At 46.4% G+C, this 14,952-nt stretch overlaps 1 protein-coding gene across 1 annotated transcript; it reads right to left on the reverse strand.

Annotated features, from left to right (window-relative positions):
* Positions 1 to 282: 282 nt before the first annotated feature.
* Positions 283 to 13,160, reverse strand: ccdc120b (coiled-coil domain containing 120b; the record flags this gene model as incomplete). Its single annotated transcript, XM_079265580.1, has 10 exons — positions 13,069 to 13,160; positions 5,380 to 5,479; positions 4,386 to 4,516; positions 3,657 to 3,758; positions 3,438 to 3,558; positions 3,199 to 3,258; positions 2,728 to 2,881; positions 2,505 to 2,606; positions 1,150 to 2,187; positions 283 to 379 (listed from the first exon to the last, which is right to left on the reverse strand). Exons 2-10 carry the CDS (start codon positions 5,426 to 5,428, stop codon positions 283 to 285), a joined length of 1,854 nt encoding a protein of 617 aa, XP_079121706.1. The 5' UTR covers positions 5,429 to 5,479; positions 13,069 to 13,160.
* Positions 13,161 to 14,952: the final 1,792 nt, after the last annotated feature.

Below are 14,952 nucleotides of genomic sequence, written 5' to 3' on the forward strand. Positions count from 1 at the left end.
GTGTGTGTGGCTACAGTGTTTCTGCTCAGATCATGTAGTGTGTGTGTGTGTGTGTGTGGCTACAGTGTTTCTGCTCAGATCATGTAGTGTGTGTGTGTGAGGCTACAGTGTTTCTGCTCAGATCATGTAGTGTGTGTGTGTGTGGCTACAGTGTTTCTGCTCAGATCATGTAGTGTGTGTGTGTGTGTGTGTGTGTGTGTGTGTGAGGCTACAGTGTTTCTGCTCAGATCATGTAGTGTGTGTGTGTGTGTGTGTGTGTGTGTGTGTGTGTGTTCTGCTGCTTCAGACTAGGGTGCCTGGGTCTGCACTGGGTTCCTTTGGGGTCACCTCTTGCATCTGTGGATGAGGAGTCTCCTGATAGAGAGAGAACTCCATCGACCTGTTGGGGAGGCAGGACAAATCAATACAGCGCTCCATAAACACGAAGCAGGAAGTGGAGGGTAAAACCACAGTGAGACACATTTACATGATATGAAAGCTATGAATCACCCTCAGAAGCTTGGAGAGTGAAATTAAGGAAGAGGGGGGGGGGGGTCCTTGTCATAATTAAAGATGCCCATTAATGCAAGTTCACATTCCATCTGCTGAATCATCAACGTTTCATGTGTATATGTGTCTCACGGGCCACTTAGCACTTCAAGGACGCCTTTGAGTGATGAGGAGACATCAGAGTGCCCGGACGTTGGCATGAGGCAGACAGCAGCACATAGTGCTAACCGTGCAAAAATACAAACACAAACAAAAAAATAAAACCAGCCCGGTTGTAAAGGTCGGGGGATGATAGATGGATTGGCTGGGAGTAGAGTGAGAATAATAGCACCATCCTCTGCTGAGGGAATTGCTGCCACTGAGAAAGATGTTTCAGTGGATAAATAGTGAGTGACTGTATTTGCAGACAAGCATGTTGCTATTTGTAGTCTAATTAAATGTATTCTCACAAACCATAGAAAACATCATTTCTTAAAGTGATAGTACAACGTTCTTCTGCTGTGGGTGCAATGGAATTGTCAAACACAAAACAAGTTACAATAAGGAAAGAGAAAAGTTCCATTCGTGACGGCTTGTAGAAGTTTGAGCTCACATCACTGATACTGAATAGACATACAGCTGTAAACGAGACGGAGCAATGAGAGGAAAATAAATACTGACCTTCCATGCAGCGGGTGACCGTGGAAGCTGGCTGACTGGGGTATTTGAGACCGTTGGAGGTTGGCTGGTTCCCCTTGAACAGACTGGGCCTGGTGCACCAGCGGGTGGGGGTGCGAGAGGCGTGAGATCCCCGCCTCGTGGCCCTTCGAGGCAGCGGGAGGATAGCCAAGGGCGTTCCTCAGGTACCAGTCCCTCAGTCCCTCCAGAGCCAGGGCTTTATGCAAGCTTCGCGTCGAGTCTTCTGGGGTCGGGAGAGAGTACTGCGGGGATCTGCGGCTGAAGGAGGGGCCAGACAGCTCGGTCTGGTAGGGGTGCAGGTTGGGGATGGAGGATGCGGTGGTGCCAGAGGCAGGAAGGGGAGACTCGTATGCTGAGAGCAGGATGGCATCCTGGGGATGTTGCTGCAAAGGAATAAAGGGTCCACAAGATTTGGTTCTGGTGACTTTGACCCTGCGCAGCTCAGCTTGGGACCCTCGGAGGACCATGGGGCTGTAAGGGGGCGCGGCGCTGGGGAGGTTCACCTGGGAATGGGAGAAGCCGTTGGCATGAGGAGGCACCGCCGCGGTGGAGGAGCGAGGAGAGGACAAGTCCTGCCAGATCCTGCCTGTGGACTGGTACAGGGGCTGCTGCACTTGCACCCTCTGTTGTTTGCCCCAGATATAGTCCATCAACAGCTCATTGTAGTCTCCGCCGGCCGCTCTGTCGCCCATGGACAGACGCATTTTGGCCTGGTCCACAGAGCCGTCGGCATGTCTCTCGGGGCTGCCCAGGTGAATGTGGCGCAGCTTGCCGTCAGTCAGTGTCTCTGAGCTCTTGTAGGGCCCTCCTCTGGGGGGCATCCCGTTTCTGGGAGCAGGATCGTCAGGGAGGCTGGATCTATCCAGCAGGGCCTCGGAGCTGTTACTGCGCCTGGCCCGGGAGCTGTAAGGGCAGCCTCGGCGGTCAGAGGAAGAGCCCTCCTGGGCCAGCGGAATCATATAGGGCACATCCAGGCTGCCAGACCACTGCTTCAACCCATTACCACCCGACGCATCCGACCTAAAACACATGAGCAAAACAACAGCTTACGTTAGGACAGGACTTTGGAGCAACTATGGAAAAAGAAAAGTGAATGAAAGCATTTTTAGTCAAAACCATGTAACCGCATTTTACAGAAAATCACTAAACAGGGGACACAATTTGTCTGCCTAAAGACCAGACGATGAGCTCAAGCCCCTTGCTGGTAGCTGAATATGACACTAATCGTTGTTACAACCCTGACTCTGTGTCTGCATTTAACTAAGTCATTAAGCCATCTCCAACCGTACAGTTATCCCAGCAGGAGGGAGCTGAAGCGGCACCACATCGCAGATTACCTGACGTGAACGCTGATTGGCGCGGTTCGGGCCAACAGAGGAGTAGCTGGAACACTTCTGCCTTCGATGTTGGATGCACTTCTCGGTAAAGAGTGAGCCGGGCTGTGAGCAGCAACACAAGAGGACGTGGATGGATGAATGAAAACAATCGCGATTATATGAACGCTCTCAAGACACATCGAGCCGAACGCACAGCTTGCAGTGTGGGGCCCACTTCCAGTACCTGACAGAGCTTGTGACGGAGTTGCGGCGTGTCCTCATCTCGTAGTAGATCTCGACTGGCGACAGCTTCCTGCTGATCCTGTGGTCGGGGCTGCCCACTGTGAGCCGGGGCTGAGACAGAGAGCGCTGGTCAGCCACCACACTGGGAGACGACTCTTTTGGGAGGAGAAAAACGAACACAGAAATTATCTTTGAATGACTCCGACTCACTGACGACAAAGAAATGATCCACTGTCATTACAAGCACAACAAGCGTGCTATTTCGGGTTTTAACAACTGAAATGTGACGGCGTATTCATATTTGGTGTCTTTACACCAGAAGTGCAAATGAGTCTCCCACCCACTAAGCGTGAGTGATGTGTTTTGAATGGGAAAAAGGCTGCAAATTCTGTTAAGGTCATTATGAATACAAGGATATACAGTATGCGACAGAGAGAGTTGTTGACAGACGGTCTGTATTCAGTTGACTCACCGTTGTCATGGGAAGTTGAATCTGACATGGAGCTTGTACTCTCTGACATGACAGTGTCCTCTGGAAGACAACAAACCATTCAGGTCACAGACGATGCAGAATGAAGTCATAAACATAAATGCAAAGCTATATTTGTCTTTCAGAGCGTAAAATGTGAATGACAACGCGGCTTTGTTTTAATTCACTTATACCCGATATGTAATATATATTTGAACTGGGTGTATAGTTTGAGATTGTACCTGTGTGACACCCCCGGTGAACTGTCCTCTTGCTATTTGGGATATTTCGGTCTGATTCCGAGTGTCGGTACAGAGCACCAGTGAAGATGGCTTTCATCTGCTTTCTTTGGGCCGCCTCATCCTTCAGCCGGGGGAAAAGGACAGCCGCGTTAGACCACAAGTACACACGGCGGCACAGCTGCTGCGTAAACACAATTGATATTCAAGGTGTTGACTTACCTCTGCCTTGGCGTTGGGCGGCAGGCCAGCCCTGCGCTGCACCGGTGGGGGTTTCTCTCCCGTCTCCAGGGGGAAGGCATGTGGCAACTTCCCAGTCAGCTCCTGCAGAGGACATTCATTAGCGCCCAGTAACTAAAATCCATCTTCTCACAGGCCCGCGAGGCTTAAAGTGTTCCATAAAATGACACCACTTAACAGATTACTTTAAGTCTCAATAAAACCCACCCCTTAAACAGTTGACTGCACTGAAATGGAAGCCAGAAATAACGTTTCTATCATAATTTACGAAACGGAATAACCCTGCAGATGAGTCGTGCTTCAGACGTTTAAATTAGCAACACTGAAAACAGAGTAGACAACTTCTGAATCCAAGAACGGAGCACACAGAGACGGAGTGGGCCGCTATACATCCAGCTGTGAACACCTGGGCATGTTTTAAACAGCTGTTAATGAACAGCGGAGGCAGCTGTTGCTACATTAAGACGTGCTGACAAGTTAGAATATTAATGTACAACCCATTTTTATAGGAGGAAGAAAAAAAAAATCACTGGTTGCCATTTGCGTCGAAATCGATAGGTTCAATTTTCAGAACGTATGATATAATCTGTAATATGCTGCAGTCTCTTGAGTAAATACACAGTAATTAAACACAGTAACATTACTGCAGTCATCTGAAGACTTGTGGATGGCATGCACGTATGTTTCAAAAGTGACGATAGAGCTACTCACTGCTTCCTGCAAACAGACTTGTTTGAGTTCTCCCACTCTGGAGTTGAGGAGAGCCTCCAGGGCCTGCTTCCTCTCTTGCAGAGCTGCAACCCTCTCAGCCTGCAGCTTGCCGTCCTGGCAGCCTTGAACATCTACACAGCACAGCACACATGCAACGCATTTTTAGGAGGAATGAATTGAAGTTTAAGGCCGGCAATACTCTATGTTATTATGGTCAGCAATTCCCACGAAAAGACCCGAACCAACGATGAATACAGTATTGTCAGCGATAGACCTCTTTGTCATGGAGCTCCATTGTTGTCCCAAAACTATTAAAAACTCAACAATGAGCCTCGCCGTTGCACTGGGTCACATGTTCTGTTCCTTGTTGCCTTGTACAAGGAAAGTGTGGTTTATTTTGAGTCGGTCCTGCTGTACATGCTCGGTTCTCTTCAGTAGGAACCAGATGGCTCGTGGATGGGAGCCACAGACGAGGTAGGGGGGGGGGGGGGGGGGGGGGGGGGAGGGGGTCAGAAAGTTTACAGACGGACTCACACATTGTCTTTTCATGGGATTTGCTGACAATATTATTAATAATATACAAAAATTACAGACTTTTCTTATAACAACAGCAGGCTGGACATTTTGGGCCAAATCCTCTGAATGCAGATGATTCAAACTAAAACATTTCACTATTTCAAATGTTCATCATAGTTACAAATGCAGTGTTTTGGTTTCTACAGTTTCACAAAAATTGCTTTTTTAAGGGTCTAGTTTCTCACCGTCCCTCAGTGCTCTGATAAGATTATCTGACAGCTGCGGCAGCGGCACGTGAACAAAAGGCCTTCACATTCACACATGCAGCTGTTTTTTCAGCTGGCTTTTACCTTGAGGAAAACACTTTTGTTTTTCCTTCTCTGTGAGAAAGGGGAAAAAAAACAACACCAAGCCATTCCAGGCTTGTCCAGACACGAACGTGTCCGTCTTTGCACCGTGAGAAGTCATTAGTACTCACCAGGAGCCCCCAAACCCATGGACGTGATCAGATGTCCTTTGACCTCCATGTGGCGTAATTCTGGGGACTTTACAACTCTCGCTCCCAGCCACGCCCTCACCTGTTGGAAGAGCAACGCAGACTCAAAATGTGTTCAGGCTGAGAGGTTTTCTTCTCTTGAATCCTGCAGTATCGTGTGTTTTCTTGAGGTCTACAGTCAATGGTTGCATTTCTAGCGAGTCAGCAGTAAGATAAGCACCGGTGTCTGCTACAGCAGGTTACACCAGGTACCATGAGGGGGCGCTACTGCACCTCTGTTCAGGTGTCTAAAACCCAATCCTTGAAAACCTTTTTTTTTTTAAACATTCAAAATACAATTTAAACTGAAAAGAATAGAGGAACAATATTTAGATGTTTCTGGTAAAAATAAGCTTTTATCAGCATAGCAACAGCTTCACCAAAAGCACTATTGATCCCATGTTTGACACTGTATGAAGCTATATTAATAAAAACGCAGAACATTTATAGAACATTTATAGAATATCAAGAGATCAATAATAGTCCGACGATAACTTAACTTGCACCTTAAGGCAATCTGAAAGTGAGTGAGTAATACATTAGCTCTCAGATACAATTAGCAACCAATTAATTTGCAAAGAAAAGGAAATGAGACAGGATCAGTAACATTAATAATGTATGTCCAGAAACAGAGGGGGAGAAACCTAAAACCCTCAGTGTTTTATGTCTCAATAGCTACTGCTGCTACACAAGAGAGGAATAGAGCCAGAAGCAAAGTGAGGACGTAAAATGCAACGTTCAGCAGTTTCTTTTGTCCTGCTGTCATAAATATCAAGGTTTACATGAAACTCACTTCGCATGCAACTGTGTTTATATCTTATAGCGCTTACATATCAGAGCAAATAGGATAGTTCTCCTGAGAAGGGAACTGTTGCCTAATGTCGAATAAGGCCCCGTAAAGAGAAATGCTGCCTTCAATCGACTGTAGCTAAGTGAGCAATGTTTCACGTGTGCTTTTCCTCCACATAACGGAGGTTCATCACGGACGAAGCCTCTTCCCTAATGCCCAATAGAGACTTGAAATCCAAAAATAGCGATCGCGTTTTCTGCCAAAAGCCTCTCACTCAACGCTGCCCACAAATCGCTGCCGTAAACAAGCGCCTTGCCAGTCGAGTAAATCATAAAGCGACTCCATTCAACCCTCAAATCTAGGCGGAAGGCCTCGAGGGCTGAAGCAAAATGATCCGTCCGAAGGCTGCTTCTGCCAGCGTCACATCTTTCCAAAGGAAACATTCAGCCATCAGTTCGTCTGAGCGGCTGTCTCAAAGCTCTGCCCACAAGGGACCAGCTTTTTGCTTATGGGGGGGGGGGGGGGGGGGGTCAGTAGGCGATAGTGTTTTGTTTTCCTCACTCAAACAACATTAAGAATGAGGCTCTGCTTTTGTTCTGAAGACATACTTGAACCACTTGTTGGCGTTGGCTCCCCCGTCCTGGAACTGAACCAGCGACTGCTGTTTGCTCCTGTATGTGTGAAAACCCTCAGCATGCTCGACCTCCCTCTGACAGACAAGTAGGGGCCTTTCACACAAACAAACGGCAGAGTTACGACCGCCGCGCACACAAAGAAGCTCATCACATGAATCCTGTTACACAAAACCGAAGCCCGAGATAATCAGATTTGAAGTCAATCGAATATACTCGAGAAGGACCTTCGCCTGGGAATGTACACGGCAGCGTCACGTCTGGAACAGGCGAGGCCGAGCAGTAAACCCGCCGAGGGAAGCCGCCAAGAGGAGACAGACGGAGACATTTGGTATTCATTTGCGTGGTCGCCGGGCAGCTGGAGCCAAAAGGCTGCCGTGCCTCTGAAGAATGGCTTTGTCCGGCGAGCAGAAACAGTTGCTTGGAAGCTCGGTGCTATCCTTCTCACTCACTAAAATGTGTCTCTTTAGAACAAACAATGACTTCAGTGCTCTGGGTTAAGTAGTGTTTCATTTGTGATACTACAACCGGCATAATACAGTCATTTAAAGCGCTACAATGTAACTTTTAAAGAAGACTTCAACACACACAGCGTTACTTGGTCTGGTATGACCAGCAGCTAATTGTTGGCAAACGTTAGCAAGTAACTAAGTCAGTTTGTTGACTTAATGACTCTTCGTACTTCTCTATAGGACAACGCACATCGACTCTCTGCTGAAGCAGCAATGTATCCCATTCAACACATCCTGACTACTGCACCGTCACGTCTTCGGCCTGTGTGCGTGAAATAATGAGACACTTTAAGCGTTTACCATCGTCCCGTTATTGTCCATTGTTCAGCAAAGGTTACACATCCTGCGACGCCTCGGTCTTAACCGACAATGCATCCAGTTTGTGAAAAGCTTTTAGGTCTTTCTGTGAATTTGATCCGACAGTAGCTGTTGCTAATTGTTTGGCCGAAACAGGAAATGAATTAGTGTAGCAAGCCAGCAGCAATAGTTATAAAAGCTACACTGAAACAGAAAAGGTGCAAACTATATAGAGAGAAAAGACAGAATGGCACCACAATATGAGCCACAAATTTCGGATGAGGTCTCTGCAAAGAGCAAACAGAAACTTAAGTAGTGAGTGCTTAGCACCAAACAAACATCAAAGCACTCCAGGGTTACCAGTGTCAAGTATCGCTTTTGAGACAAGCACCAATCAATCAACTGCAACAAGTCTCCCTCTCTAACCACTACTGAGTCTAACCAATAACACACCTGAGAGGATCAGCGGTCCTAGCGGTTGAAGTCAAGCGCGTACTGCGCGAACATCTGGTGTACAGATGTGTGCGGAGGTACAGTCAGGTACAGGCCTACAAAAACAACACGAGACGACATCACATTCCAGGGAGATGTGGCGGGACAGTGAGGAATCAGATCCCAGGTCCCAGGGAGCGGCATCAAAGGAGGGATCAGAGGAGATGCGAGTACGAGAGATATGAACGCAAGGCGATGGTCTAACACGTGTCGCCTGAGCTCGTCTGTGTGAGGGGTGAGGGACGGGCTCAGGGACGGCGGTGTAGATAGCACTGTGGGAGCCATGCTGATTAAAACATGAGCCGTGCGATGAGAGCGAGCCGCCCCTGTGCAGCGCGCATCACACGAATGCAAATCAGCGAGGAGTTTAATATTCAAGTCCGACGGGGCTTAAACACCGAGGCCTGCAAGGTAGGTCCAATCCTACCGTGAACTGCACCGCTCTCCTTCGGCTTAGAAGTCATACATATTGGATCACAACACAGCTGAGCTAAATTCCTACAGGCAACAGTTTTATAACCAGTTTTCTCATCCCTTGACAAACACGACGCCTCCCAGCTCTTAAAGAGTCTCTCTCTCTCTCTCTCTCTCTCTGCAGTCAGCTTTTATCTGGCCCAAGAGTGCCAGGAACCGGCTGCTGTTGTCAACAGCATTTACATAACAGATATATTCATGGCTTACAGTAAAGCACGTCTTAAACAGTAGATGCTGCTGCAACAGCCTCCTATCTGTTGCAAGCGGCAAGGGATTGCGCAATGTGGTATTGTTGGTCTCGTTCGACGGGCACTAAAAGGAGCAGCCGAGATGTGAAAGAGCAGCTGAAACAACGCCGCCGGCCCTCTGCGGACAGGTGAGGCTGGCAGCCCTCATGTTCCCTGTTGGTGTTGACACAGCTGCTGCTGTTGTGAACTTACACATGGTAACCAGATCAGGGTTACAAGTTCCAGTGGTGGCTGGTCAATAGAGGGCCATGGGGCCTGGCCCCACCTTGAGCCACACAAAAAAAAAAAAAAAAATTATAATAATAAATTATACAAATTGTCAATATTTGTGTGTTTGAACTGTGGAATGTACCCAGTAATATGTGTAAAATATGATATCTGCGCAAAATATATGCTTTTCCTGCTCGTCCTCTCCGCCTGTGTGCTCTCTGCTCGTGCTCTCTGCCTGTGTGCACGACACTCTGAGAACGCGCAGCTTGGGGGGCCTGATCGTTTTGGCCCAAAAGAGACGGGTCTGTGAAGCAGTTTAGCCAATTGCTGGTTAAAGATATAAATGAGTGACATACAATTTAGCCAATCAGCGCCCTCAAATAGATTCAGTGTGGGGCCAAAAAGATCTGGCCCCCCTCGCTGCGCGTTCTCGTCAGGAGAAGTCTCTACAGGCGAGCGCCAGCACTCCTCCTCCAAGACCCGTTTGAGAGGAGAACTTTGGCGGAGATTCTGCAGCCAAAGAGCTGATATCAGATCAGCCTGACCTCACAACCAGACAGCAGACTCGCGGGAAAGGGAAGCAGTACATGCGGAGCTTCACTAGCTGTACACCAGACAGGTTTGGCTAGCTGGATGACGTCATGCTAATCATTTATTTAGCTTTTTAAAACAACGGGGACGGATCCAGCACGGACAGTTACGGGAGTGAGGGATGAGGAGGTAAGGAAACATGAGAACACCAGGGTAGGGAGTGAGGGATGAGGAGGTAAGGAAACATGAGAACACCAGGGTAGGGAGTGAGGGATGAGGAGGTAAGGAAACACGAGAACACCAGGACACACATGAGAACTCCGTCAAGCTACATATTAGACAAAGTGAACATCTTTTCTTCTACATAGCTGTCCTCAGTCTCATCTGCTTAACTTGGTCATGGAGGCATCAACATGTAATAGAGATATTAAATTAACAGTGAGAACTCATCATAGCTTAATTTAACATCAGTATTCATAATTACACTTCATGTTTACGTCTCCTGATCTTTACCTCCTATAACGAGGTCCATAGGGGCATCTCAATAAATGAACATGTTATATTATACAAGTGTTATTTACTGCTTTTGTCATGTTGGAATAAATGTTAAATATTTAACTGCAAAGTAATAATGCGTGCTTGATACTTTAATTTGTTTGCATTAAATCATATTGGGATGTTTGTTGAAATTGATAGGATGGCCCTACCTAGAACATTTTCCACCAGCCGCCACTGGTTACAACTATGTGGCCGGGGGAGTCAAACCGGGGGCCAGTAGCGTCGCAGACTGCGTAGCTTTGAAACGTCCGCGTCAAACAGTCGGCTCTCGCAATGCACTCCGATGGCGAGCCGGGACGGCGCTTCTGAACCTCGCTCTGAGAGAACAGTACAGCGTGACTTGATTTGTAATGACGAGGAAGAGGAATGGAAATGTCAACATCCAAATGGTTTTAACCTTAAGAAGAAAGAAAGGTATAGGATACGGGTTTCTGCGTGATAAAGACATCGGTGACGGTCAGACCTGCAGCTGATGCGGAGGATTTACTGAAGTACGTCCACCTGACCAACCCCGGCCAAAGGACTGCGGAGGGCTTATGGGAGGTCAGGTGACCCCATCCCCTACCCCCCACACTGTTATGATCTCTTCCTGTGCTCTCTGTATCCATGAAACACTGATTTATAACACGCTTATCGACACGCAGCAGGGCAGCTTAGCTCCGACCGACCAATCCCGGGGCTCAGCGCTTCTCCTCCATGGCCTTGGCGCTCACCTTTGCACGTTTGACACAGCCGCTGCGGTCGAAACAAAGCAATCCTGGTGATTGCTATCCACCTGGATTCTGCTCAGCTGAGGTGGGGGTGGTTGGGGGGGGTGGTAATAAAGAAAGGAATGCGGAGCTAATGTCCGAGGGGATTATTCCATACGCATTTTCCCTTTGTGCTGAAACACCTGGAGGGGATTTCTGTACGTATTCCAATGTTGTTTTTATGTCACACTGTGGCTGTAATCCGCCTTGTTTGGTTTAGGAGGGAGTTCAAGGCTGCTTAAGATGTGCAGCCACAGCCTGACACTTACATCCATTACGATAACCGCCTGCTCTGATTCTTTTGTGTGCTTTGTGACAGAAGAAGACTGAATTCTCTCTCTTATCCACTAAATGAGAGCACTGCTCCCCTGGTGTTTTCCAACATCAGATAAGGTCTGGGATTTGATTCCCGGAGCTCACACACTAAGCACCAAACGGCGCTTTGGTCGAGGCCAAAAGCATATTTTCATTTTAAAAGCAAAAGGGTTTGCTGAAATGTTCTGGCTCCAGATCAGGGGGTGAGTGCATGCGCGACGTTTCACACACCCCACTACATCTGCATGCTTGCCAGTCAACTACTACTGAACCAGATGCTCAAACCCTGTCAGTCAGTCTGTGTCTTAAGGGCACCATAAAAGGAGCAGTGTCACCTTGGTGAAATAAAAACAGCAAAATAATTGTGTTTGCACCAAACTGGGGCAAAGTCTGTGGTGTTTGACTGAATGGTAACAATCAATAGTCGCTTGAAAACCACAGGGAGTGCATAGTTAAATAGTGGGGTGGCTGTGGCTCAGCGGGGAGAGCTGGTTGTCCCTAAACCCCAGGGTCAGTAGTTCGTTTACCTTGAGCGAAACCCTCACCAGCTGCTTTACACTGTTCCGAATGCATAGAATCAATGCCGTGGTGACATTTCACGCATGTACCTGTATGGGCATGTAGTAAAGTTTAAAATAAAGTAGAGTACCACCAATTTGAACGTAACGCCAAACAGAGAGGGGAGAAAACAAAAACACCCACATGTGTTAAAATCCCCCTGAACAAGAAGACACCGCCGTCCCGAGCACGAATGATCACCTGTAGCCTACGATTAAACAGATCCTCCTTTTGCACATCGCCTTTAATGGTCGGTAATTGCGAACTACACAAGAACCCCAAAAATAGGAACGATCAGCGGCCTCGAAAATACTTGGCAGCAAAGTGGAAAAACATCTTCTGAAAACAGAGAGGTGTTTCCCCAGGTACACCAAGGGGCGGGCTAGCTTTCAATCACCCTGAAGGCACCAACTGACCCCCATCCCCCCAAACACACACACACAAGACATTTGAGTTTTTTTAGATCCAGACAGACATCCTTGTTCAGGAATCTGTTAATAATTAGGTTTACGGCTGCTGCACGAGAACGAGCAGTATTCATAAATGAAATCAATAAGGCCCAGCAGACAGCAGTGGCTGCTTCTGCCTATTTGGCTCCACAACAATGCAGTAACAGGGAGAAGTTGTGTCCCCCACCCCACCCCCCAAAATAAGCATGACAGAGATTGCGTTTGTCTTTTCAAGCTCCCCATTTGAATTCACGCAGATTCTGCTGCTGCAATCCCGGCATTTCCTGCCTTTTCAATCCACGGTGCCCGACAAAACAACGTGTTCTTTCCGTTTCCACGCGCTGGAACAGAGCGCGAGCGCAAAACGAAAAGACACGTTGGATTCTTATTTCATACAGTCCTCGCATTCAATGTACGGGCGTGTTATTAAGCGCAGCGTGGAAATCATGTACAGCATGCGTGTTCCCACATTCAGAGCCCGGCGTCTGGGGCTGCAGCCATCCTGCGTCTGCATAATCTATGCAGACGGCGGCGCCGGCTGATAATGAAACACACCGGGCTAATTAATGCCAGCAATAACATATCGCAGGTGTGTCACTGATTGACACGATGCCAAAACGCGTTTTTTTTTTACCTTACGATACATGCGCGTCCAAATTGTAATAATAATAATATCATATAAAATAACGTCTTGTAATCTCCTATATAGGCCAAGCTTCTTTTTTTTTTACAGAGAATATAGGCTGTGTTGACGGCTATTCATAAATACGCCCAAACCGGATTAGAAGGACATCTTGGAGCTGAACCCCCCTCTTACCAGAGAGCATGACCGATGCCTTCAGAGGTCTCCATGGTCCTCTGGAGCAAAACCAAGCCGAGAAAAATCATTCCTGCATGTGACCACGGGACAAACCCCCCCCCCCCCCCCCCCCCAGAAGAGACTTCAATTAATTAAACCTGCGCTACTTTGTAATATACGAGGGGGGGACAGCCCGTCGTTCATGGTGGCTTCGTATCCCAATTGTAATTCACCAGCAGCCTCGCGACCTCCGCGGCGTCGGAGCCCTGCGCATCTCAGCAGACCTGCTTTTGAGAAGAGAAGAAAGGTTTCCCTTCTGCACCGGATGACAAACCCTCCTCTTTTACACAGCCAGCAGCCTCAACACTGTCACAGCAACGACGCCCCTCCCAGATGTAACTTGCCTCCAGTGCGTGCGCCCCTTAATCCTGTCATACAAATTGTTATCCATAGGCACGCGCTCAATAACGATGAATAGTTGAATGAAAAAAAGGGGGAAAATAACGTTGAAATGGTGTGTGTGTGTGTGTGTGTGTAGTGCTTGAGCGGTCCTTCTCCCTAAGAGTAGCATATATTAATTCAAATTTCGATATTTATAATGTCAGCGCACATTAAGACTATATATTACATATTATTTCTTCTAATAACAAGCTTTCTTCCAATAACATATTATTTCTACTATGTATACGTCTAAATATGTAATTAATATATATATATATATATATATATATATATATATATATATATATATATATATATATATATATATATATATATATATATATATATATATATATATATATTCAATTCAAGTATTAATGTGCTGACATTATAAGTAGTGGTATAAGACGTTTAGTGCTTAATTCTATGACAACATTTTAATCATTTTCAGGTCGAAAGCCTGAAGCCTTTTGCTTTTGTTTAGAAGAACACTGATGCATTGCAAATGTCAAAGCTTCATAACAAGCTGCTGTAAATCAGCACCAGTTCAACTCGTTTCTGAGCGCGTTAGAGATGCTTTTACTCCAAACACAGACATTGATGGACCACAGATTGAAGTCTCTTAAGCAATATAAAATGCCAGGCATTAGCTGTGGTTCCTACTGAAACAATGCCGAATAACAAAACCCAATAACCCAACTAACAAGCTGACCACTCTGTCTGAAAGTAAAGCAGCAAGCACATGTCGTCACCTTCAGAGAGCTAAAGACAGGAAACGCTTGTTTCAATTCTCTAAATAGGTTTTAATTCAAGGTCCAAGTAGCAATAGCTTTTTAAAGAAATATTACCTCATCCCAAACATTTCAAAAGCTGCACCATTACTTGAGTAAACCAAGATCTGATATGAAGAGTACATGTATTCTGATATGAATACAGTCATTGAGTTACTCCATAAACATCCCAATAGAAAGGGGGCCGGGTCCATAATTTAACCACGACACAATGTAAACTAAATCAAATGGTTTAGAATACATTATTAAACACTAATCATCGTAGTCAAGAACAGAGATGGAGGGGCGTGTTTTAAAGCGGTTTAAGATAATTCTATCATTCTAATAAATACATAACATCGTCATCTGTAAAATGACTTTTTGCTCCACCACCAGTCATATTTGATGCTATCATATTGGAAAACACATTATACAAAGGATATACTAAAGATAAGATAATCCTTAGTACTCTTATCTCAGTATTGTTATGTTTTACCATATTCCAGATGTTGAATCAAAACCATCCGATGTCTTATTGAGAATCTATGATATCAAACTGATCTCAATCATTATAAATATATCAAAAAAATTAAATCATTGCTGAAGTATTGACTCCCGACAAGTCAGAGTAGCGGCTATAGTACTCTTCTCCGTTAGTGCTTTCCAGTGATTTTGTTGTAGACTAGTTATA

Source organism: Melanostigma gelatinosum (genome assembly GCF_949748355.1).
Source record: "Melanostigma gelatinosum genome assembly, chromosome: 3".
Taxonomy (NCBI): Eukaryota; Metazoa; Chordata; class Actinopteri; order Perciformes; family Zoarcidae; genus Melanostigma; species Melanostigma gelatinosum.